The 8,734-nt window shown below is 62.8% G+C and overlaps 1 protein-coding gene across 1 annotated transcript in view; it reads left to right on the top strand.

Moving 5' to 3' along the window:
* The first annotated feature begins 212 nt into the window (after nucleotides 1-212).
* IQCA1L (IQ motif containing with AAA domain 1 like) overlaps nucleotides 213-8,734 on the top strand; it is a 14,528-nt gene continuing 6,006 nt past the window's right edge. Inside the window, exons 1-15 of the mRNA XM_066627494.1 lie at nucleotides 213-223; nucleotides 416-743; nucleotides 829-969; nucleotides 1,307-1,495; nucleotides 2,439-2,510; nucleotides 2,896-3,101; nucleotides 3,194-3,278; nucleotides 3,379-3,510; nucleotides 3,711-3,786; nucleotides 4,250-4,356; nucleotides 4,526-4,624; nucleotides 4,761-4,807; nucleotides 5,514-5,596; nucleotides 7,685-7,792; nucleotides 8,337-8,536. Of these exons, the coding sequence (XP_066483591.1) occupies nucleotides 213-223; nucleotides 416-743; nucleotides 829-969; nucleotides 1,307-1,495; nucleotides 2,439-2,510; nucleotides 2,896-3,101; nucleotides 3,194-3,278; nucleotides 3,379-3,510; nucleotides 3,711-3,786; nucleotides 4,250-4,356; nucleotides 4,526-4,624; nucleotides 4,761-4,807; nucleotides 5,514-5,596; nucleotides 7,685-7,792; nucleotides 8,337-8,536 (1,884 nt within the window). The remainder of the gene's footprint in view (nucleotides 224-415; nucleotides 744-828; nucleotides 970-1,306; nucleotides 1,496-2,438; nucleotides 2,511-2,895; nucleotides 3,102-3,193; nucleotides 3,279-3,378; nucleotides 3,511-3,710; nucleotides 3,787-4,249; nucleotides 4,357-4,525; nucleotides 4,625-4,760; nucleotides 4,808-5,513; nucleotides 5,597-7,684; nucleotides 7,793-8,336; nucleotides 8,537-8,734) is intronic.

The raw sequence follows: 8,734 nt of genomic DNA, 5'->3' as shown, positions 1-8,734 counted from the left end.
CTCCGGCGGGGGAGGGAGCATCGGAGGCGCGGGGCCTCTTCGCCCTCTCGCTCGCGGACTCCGCGCCCCGCGCCCCGGGCGGCCGCCCCCGCAAGGTAGGCCGACTCTCAGGTTTCCCCGGGAACGGGCAGGGACAATGGGGGGCGGGGCAGGGCGGGCTGCTTGCTCGCGAACTGGGCTGGCGGCCCCCGGGCAGCGGCACCGGCGACATCATGTCCAACAGGTAGGCGGGGCGGGCCCGAGTCGCCCGTCGGCGGCTCCCCGCCCTCGCCTTCTGCCACGGCTCTGGCGAGAGAGGCGCCGGGCGGGCCACACCCGCGGATCCGGGGGGGAGGGCTGCTGGTGGGCGGCTGGAGGGAGCCCGGCCGTCGGCGAGCGCCTGTGGCTTCCTCCCTCCCTCCCTGCTTCCCCGCAGCACGTACGGGCAGCTGTGGCGGGAGGCGCGGCTCATCCTGCAGGAGCTGCTGGCCCAGGAGCTGCCGGCCGAGCCGGCGCGGCCCGAGCGGAGCCGGGCGACCTTCGGGCACGCGCTGGCCACGCTCTTCGTGCGCTACGTGCAGGTGGCGCGGCGCGCCGAGGCCTGCTACGACCAGGTGGTGCAGCCGCAGAAGCGCCTGGTGCTCCGGCGCCTGCTGGACGCCGTGCTGGGCCGCCTGCTGGAGCTGCAGCAGGAGCTGGTGGAGCTGGACCTCTCCGAGTACCACTACATGGACCACGTGCTGCAGGAGCTGCGCCTGACCCCGGTGGGTGGCCCCCGCCGCGGCCGCGCTCCTCTCCGGTGCGGGCCGGTGCGCGACTGCGCCAGTGCGAACGGGCCTCTCCCCGCAGGAGGAGCTGGAGGTGCCCATCCCCAAGTACTTCCTGAGCGAGCACTCCAAGGCCCTGCAGGAGCGGCGGGAGGCGCTGTCGAGGATCTTGGCGCGCGTGTCGCTGGGCAAGGCGGCGGCCGTGAGTTGTGCCCATCCCCGCGCGGCGGCGGCTAGTGCTGGGCGAGGGCAGAGGAGGGGGGCGCCCAGCTGCCCTGCCCGCGGCCCCCGGCGGCCCCTGCGGCCCCCGGAGCCGCTCCCCCCTCGCTTTCCTCCGGCCACGCCGGCCGGGAAGTGCTCCCGAGGGATGACTCGTGCGAGGCCGCCCGGGCCCGTGCTCAGGCGCTCGCTGGAGGACCGAGCCGCACCCCCTGACCAGACGCAGCCGGCCGGGGCAAGCCCTCCCGCGAGCGCCCAGGCACGCCGGCCGGGCCGCCCGCTCCTACTCTCCACGGGCCGTTCTGGGGCGCGCCCGCCATGACCGGGCTGCTCTTCCGCAGCCGTCGCGGACCGCGATGCCGCGCGAGGAGGCGGTGCGGCTGATCCAGATGGCCGAGCGGATGCGCCAGGGCCGGCTGCGGGCCCGCTTCATGTGGGAGATCCGGCGGGACGAGGAGCGCGAGCGGAAGGTGCGGGAGGGCGGCATCGTCGAGCCCAACCGCGACCTGGCGGCCACCTGCATCCAGAAGGTGAGGGCCGGCGGGGAGGCGTCCCGGTGCCGGGTGCGGGCCCTTTGCCCTCGAGGGGGCGGGGGCGGGCCGAGCAATGGAGCTGACGGGGCGCCTTTCCCGCGGCCCTGCCCTTTCGAGGGATGGCGAAAGGAGGCGCTGGCATCAGGCCCCGCAGCGCCCTCCCTCTCGGCGGGGTTCACACCAAGCAGCGATACCTGCTGGCGTGGACTGCCTGGGCGGCCCTTCCTCGCTCCCCGCACCGGCTGGCCGGCCCTCGCGGCAGAGAACGCGGCAGGAGAGTAACGAGACCCCGCTTGCCCCCCATGTGCGGACGGCGCTCCGGCTCTTCCCGGCATCTGCCTGCGCCTGGCAGAGGGGAGGCGCCAGGGCAGGCAGGGAGTGGGCTTCGGGGGACAGAGGAGGGTGCGTGGCCACGTCCTCCGGCGGCGTCAGGAGCCCCGCACCCCGGCCGTGCTCCTGCTCCTGCTCTCTCGGCTGTTCTCCGTCGGGGAGATGCAGCTAGCGGCCCGCAGCGCGTTGACTGCAGCTTCGGTGCCCTGGCCTGCCACCCGCGAAATCTGCTGCGGGCTGGCATGGGTTCCTGGGGCGCCCGGGCAGCGCTAGCGCGCTCCGTCGCCTGTCAATCCACGGCCTTCGCAAGCGGCCGCAGCCTTCCCCCGGGGCAGTAGAACGGACCAGATCCGCGCAGGCGGCGGGCTCTCCGGGGCCCTGCTCTGGCCGAGGGTCCGAGGAGAGGCGCCGCCGCCCCCGCCGAGGAGAGGCGGCGCCGCACCCGGCACCAAGGGGGCAGCCTGCGCCTCCCTTGGCCTTGGGAGGGCGGGTTGGCCTGGGGGCAGGCAGGCGCCTGCAGCTACTCCCTCCGCGGGCCTGCAGCGGGGGCGCTCCGTCGAGTGCAGCCCCAGGGCGCTGACGGCCCCCCGCCCCGTCCCTTCGCCCGCAGGTCTGGAAAGGCTGCCTGCAGCGACGGACCACCAAGATGGTGCGGCAGATGGAGATGACCTTCATCGGCATGGTGAGCGGCCGCCGGAGGGCTGCAGCGCGGCGGCTCCGCGGCCTGCACGGGCGGGGCTGCGCCAGCGCTTCCCGCGGCGCGGGGGCGGCGGCCCGGCTTGTCCTCCCCAGGCCGGCTGTCGGGGGGCGGCCTCTGGAGAGCGGGCCGGCCGCGCCCCCCCGCCGGCGAGTGCGAGCTCAGCTCTTCGGTAATTGCGTCCTGGAAGGAGCCATTTAAAAGCCATTTGCGGGGCGATGAGGCGGGCGACGCCGCCGCCGCATAGCGCGCCCCTCGCCGGCTCATTAGGGCTCGTTTGCGCGCCTGCTGATGGCCTCGCCGCAGCCGGAGGCGGGCGGCCCCCCCGCTTGCTCGTGCAGCCCTCCCTCCGCGCCCCCTCCCTCCGCAGGCCCTGGAGCCGCAGCTGGCGGGCTCCACCCCGGCCATGATCCGCGCCCTGCTGGTGGAGGAGTTTCGGCGCATGCGCCAGTCTGACTACGAGGCCGAGTACCGCGAGGCTCTGGACAACGTGCACGACGCGCTGCTCGAGGTGGAGGCGCCCAGCATGCGCGAGGCGCTGCGGGAGCAGCTGCGCCAGTGGCTCATCGAGTGCCAGTGAGCGGGCGAGGCGGGCGGAGCGGGGCGGCCCCCCACCCGGCTGGCTGCCACCCGCCCGCCCAGACCACTGATGAGCCCTCTGCCCCCAGTGACCTGACCGGCCGCTTCCCGGACTTCCCCGAGGAGGAGATTGGGGGCAGCAGCGTACTCTTTGCCCCAAAGACCCCGGAGGAGGTGGGCACCTGCAGCAGCGTGGGGCACCTTCTGGGCGAGCCTCCTGTCCCTCCAGACCGCTGGAGTGACTTGGCCGCTTCGCCTCGCCACCCACCCCCAGGTGAGGACTGAGCTGGACCTGGCTGCAGAGGTGAGGCTGGACACCAACAAGGACAAGGACAAGGACAAAGGCAAGAAGGCAGAGAAGGAGAAGGAGAAGGAGCCCACCAAGAAAGCCAAAGACAAGAAAGGGGTGAGAGTGCCTGCCTGCGCGGGGGAGCCTTTGGCTGGCACCTGAGCCCCAGCTGCAGACCTGGCAGGGTGCTTCCCCCTCCCACCCTCAGGTCCTCCCAGCCGCCACAGCAAGGAAGGAGACGGCTGGGGGTGGACTGTTGGGCCAGAGGACAGTGTGCAACAGATCCGTTAATCAGCTGGCTTTGAGGTTCTTTTCAGGAGGAAGACGAAGGGCTGAAGCTCTCCCCCTCCAAGTTCTTGGCGACCATCAATCAAAATTTCATACAGTACACAAGTAAGGGACAGATGGACCAACTAGCAGGAGGGAGTGACCTCTGAGGCTCACCTGACCACTGCCCAAAGCAAGCAGATGGTCTTGCGTGCCCAGATGCTGCTGGTGGGGGGAGCAAGGGAGTGAGGGAGCCGCATTAAGAAGGCAGGTGTTGCTGCCTCTTCTGAATCCACAAGTAGCTCCCTCCGTCCCTTGGGTCAGCGCCTGAGCCAGGAGCATGACATGAACACTTGGGGGAGGACCTAACTTTGTGATGGAGAGGGACAGGACTGACCTCTTCAGCTGCAGAGTCCTGCCGATTGCCCTTTCCCCAGATGAAACCCCTAAGTTCCCAGCGGCCATGGCTCTTGGGGCCTGGCCATCCCCTTAAACAGCCATCACCCCTGTGCGTCAAGGGCACTACTGGCTGCGGCTTGTGGCGCAAGTGCTATCAGACGTGCCTCTCCTTCTCCCCATATCCTGCCAGGCCTCTGGAGTGACCGTGATGAGGTCATCAACTTTGATCAACATTTTGAGACAGAGATCATCAAGGCCGAGAAGCGGAAAGAGGTGGCGATGGAGGTCCGGCTGCAGGTGAGTGTTGAGGCAGAGGGAGGGGGGTCCTGGAATGGGCTCTCCCCGGGTTGATCATGCAGGAGCAGAGCTGTGGGGGCAGGGCAGAGGTGCAAGATGTGCTACAGTTGCCAGCAGGGTTCTGGCTCTTTTCTGAGTGGGCCTCTTCTCCTCCTCCCTGCCTTACCAGGTGGATGAGCTGATGAGGGAGGAGCTGAAAAATTTGCGGTTTGCTGTGGACCTGGAGGAGACCAAAGCAGCAAAGCCCCAGAAGCCGAAGAGCGGCAAGGTTGGTGGGAGGGGAGGAGGCTTCCTTGTGTCCCAGGGGCATTGGGGCAGGGCTGCGAAAGGGGCTGGAGGCAAGAAGGAGCCCTTCCCGCATGGCCCCAGTCGGGCATTCATTTTCTCTGACCTTCTTGGAGCAGAAAAAAGACAAGAAAGGCAAGAAAGAGAAAGACCTCACCCCAGACAGGTGCTTGCTTCTCCTCCACAAATCTGTGCCTCTTGGAACCCGGCTGAGTTAGGAGAGACTTTCATGTCATTCTGTAGATGTGGGGGGGGGGGTTGGTCTTACTCTCAACCTCAAGCTGCATAGCCGCAGCTCTGACGTCAGCCATTTCTGTTGGGGGGGCAGCACAGGAGGGCTGCGATGATCCCCCACGCATGCACACGTTAGCACGCGCTTCCAGAACATACGCCACCCTGAGCCTCTTCCCCCCCCCCAACTTCTCTTGGATGAGTAGTTTACAGGACTAGGCAGGAGTGCCTCCTTGCCATCATATCCCACTCAGTGCCTGGGGGGGGGATCAGGGGGAGCAAATACCCCAGACAGCACCCTGCTCCGCCATATTTTTTCTTTTGAGGGGCACCCATAAGTCTTCCCCGCACCATATTTTTTTTGGGGGGGTGGTGGCATTTTCATGCTTGTTTTTGAGGCTTTAGATGGCCTATGAAGGGCCAAGGAGGCTGCCTGCGGCCCCCCTGGCCCCCAGAAGCGACTTTTTCAGGCAGGGGGAGCAGCATTTGTGGTTATGGCACTGAGGCCAAGTTTGGAATTAGTCCATCTCTTTCCCAAGCAGGCAGTCTCCTTGGGATGGCCCTGGGCTTCTGCTTGCAGGGGTGACTCTGGAGGCAGCAGAGCAGGGTGACACTGGCCTCTCTGCCCCACTTCCTTGCAGGAGCATCGAGTCCCTATATGAGGAGCTGGTTCTTCAGGGCATCATCAAGAAGCCCCAGAAGGTGCAGCTGGCTGACTACTCAGGTGAGCGACCTCCCCCTGCCCTGGGCACAGGCTGGGAAGTGGTGCTTGACTTGGGGGTGTGCCTGCCTCCAGAGCAGCACACGGGCTTCCAAAGTGCCTGAAGGAAAGTGCTCAGGAGAGCAGGCCTGGACAAACTGTGGACTAGGGCAGGCACAGTCCCCAGCCACCACTTGGTGTCCCAAGATCAGCCACCCTCTTGAGGCAGGATGGAAAGAGCCCGGTCTCCCCCTTGGCCACTCCAGCACCCAGCTTGACCTGGCATTATGCAGGGGTGTCTGGCTGAGCGTTGGACTGGCTGGTGCTGGGACTGCCTTGCCTGGACGACTGTTGTCCACAAAGCCACATGGCAACACATGTCCCTTCTGGGCTGTATCTAGATGGAGGCTCTTTCTGTGGTTTGGCAGGAGAGTCAGGATAGGCTGATTTCCCTTGGGTAGCCCTACCTTTCCTAGTGCTCCTGGGAGAGAGAGAACCCCCTCTCTGTATCCTCTTTTTCCATCTCGCACACCTCTGTCGAAAATGTCCCTCATCCATGGGCCTTTCCTCTAGTACTTCCCTGTTGTTCTGGGTGCTTTTTTCTACCTCTAGCCAAGGGCTGCAGTGCCCTTCTTGAGACCAGCTGACAGTTCAGTTCCGTACACTCTTAAAAGCACATGTTTTAGGGCAGGGGTGCTCAATAGGTGGATCGCGATTGAGGTGGATCTATCTCAATATGTAGATCGCGAGGCAAAATGAGTAGATCGCGGAGTGCCGACCCCCCCCTTCAGGTGCCTCTGAGAGGAAACGCCAGGAGTAAGGCCCATTGTACTCAATGGGGCTTACTCCCAGGTAAGTGTGGCTAGGATTGCAGCCTCACAGCCTAATCCTAGGCATGTCTACTCAGGAGTAAGTCCTGTTATACTCAGTGGGGCTCAAGGTACACCAACATACATTGTATACATAAATGTTATATGTTATGATGGCGCGAACATTGTAAAAAAAACTCTGGTAGGTCTCCGGGCCTTGCTGGGTTTCAAAGTAGCTCTCGAGCCAAAAAAGTGTGAGCACCCCTGTTTTAGGGCTTTAGCACAGCACTAGCAAACTGGTATTTAGCTTTGCCAAGATCTCCCTGCTTCATGAATGAAAGCCAGATTTTCTGTTTTGGACCTTCGTTGCTTTGGTTCCTCCTCCTTCCTAAGCCACAGCATTTCATTTGTGAGCTAAAGCTTAAAGCTAAAGCCCTAAAGCATGTTTCTTTAAGCTTGTACAAAGTGCTGTAGTGCATCACTGAACTGTCAGTGCAGAGCTTGACCTTCAGGGTTACTTCCCACAACCAGCAGTAGATGGTTCAAAACTCACTGAGTGGGGGTCCCTTCCACTCAGGAGCCATCCAGGAGGGCCTAGTGGAGCACCAGACTTTGGGGAAGGGGCTGTAGCTCACTGGTTGACCCCTGTCTCAGTGGTTCTTAAACTGGGTATCATAACGCCTCAGCCTCAGGACCATAGCCTCTGCCTCCTTAAACGGCAGGGGAAGCGGGGGGGCAGTGACGCTGTCCCCAGGATCATGCTGCTGCAGGGCAGAGGAACTTTTTTCTAAACCCAACTCCTGCTGCCAGGGTCCGAGGGAGCCCTGCGGAGCCCTCTGCAGGGCTCCCAGCAGCTTGCAGAAAGTGAAAATAGTGATCGCAACCCACTTCCGGTTTCATAGCGACAACCCAGAAGTGGGTGGCAATTGCTATTTTCACTGTCTACAAGCTGCAGGGAGTCCTGCAGAGGGCTCTGCGGGTTCCCCACACCCACTGGATCTCGGCAGCAGGTAAGTTAGATTTTTTAAAAAACACCCCTGCCCCGCAGTAGCATGATCCTGGGGATAGCGTCACCCCTGCGCAAACTTTTACTCCGGAGAAGTTTGAGAACCCCTGTCCTGTCTTAATCCCTAGCAACACCTCTCCGTAGGGCTGGGAAGGAATGCTCTCCAGTGCCGGCAGTCCGTGTTGAAGATGATGCTGAGCTCGAGGGGGCTGTCATGGTGGGACTCCAGAGCAGGCATCATCCTGGGCCTCCACCCGGGATGAGTCCCACTCTCAGACTTCCTTCTCCTCTCTCCAGGTGACTTCTGCTACCTGGGCACCATCTTGCGCCAGCAGGAGCTTGAACCAACGCCTTCAATGCTGGATGTGCGCCAGAACATTGCCATGTATGCCATCTTGCGTCTGGGTAAGATCCTGCCTGCAGTGGCAGGGGGTCTCCCACCCACTCTTTTGACATATCAAATCCTTGTCTTCTCTAAGTACTGTGCTGTATTTCCTGTGTGCAAACTGCCTGCTTGCGCTCTCTCTCTCTCTCTCTCTCTCTCTCTCTCTCTCTCTGTTGGGAGACTCAGAACAGACAAAAGAAAATGTTCCTTTACTCAGCATGTCATTAATCTGTGGAACTCCTTGCCACATGATGTAGTGATGGCGTCTGGCCTAGATACCTTTAAAAGGTGATTGGACGCATTTATGGAAGAACATTGCAGATTGCAAGCCAAGATGGGTTTAGGTAACCTTCTGGTTTTAGAAGGAGGCTACCTTAGAATGCCAGGTGCAATGGAATGGCAGCAGATGCAGGTCTCTTGTCTTGTCAGATGCTCCCTGAGGCATCTGGTGGGCCACTGAGAGATACAGGAAGCAGGAGTAGGTAGGCCTAATCCAGCAGGGCACTTCTTGTGCACTCTCTCTCTCTCTCTCTCTCTCTCTCCCCCTCCCTGTCCCATCCCCAGGGTCTCCTGCAGTGCATGAGTTGGCACCCCTGGTGAAGTCCATCCTCCTGGCCGGTCCAGTGGGCACCGGAAAGAAGATGCTGGTAAATGCAGTGTGCACTGAGACAGGTGCTAACCTCTTTGACCTCTCGCCAGACAACCTGGCTGGGAAGTACCCAGGCAAAAGCGGTCTCCAGATGATGGTCCACCTGGTACTCAAGGTATGGGTCTGCAGGAAGGTGGCCCAGTGAGGATGACAGTAGGGGTGGGTGGAGAGAAGGAAAATGCTGATGTTGTGCTTTGGGTGCTCAAATCGTGTGAAGACAAGCGGCCTGCATAGGCTATGGAAGCAGCCTCCCCCCCCCCCCCGCTTCCTTGCCAGTCACCAGCTCCTATGAGCCTTGGCTACAGCTCACTGG

The sequence above is a fragment of the Tiliqua scincoides genome, chromosome 5 (genome assembly GCF_035046505.1).
Source record: "Tiliqua scincoides isolate rTilSci1 chromosome 5, rTilSci1.hap2, whole genome shotgun sequence".
Taxonomy (NCBI): domain Eukaryota; kingdom Metazoa; phylum Chordata; class Lepidosauria; order Squamata; family Scincidae; genus Tiliqua; species Tiliqua scincoides.
The sequence above is the reverse complement of the archived record's forward strand: the minus strand, read 5'-3'. Positions and strand labels throughout refer to the sequence as shown.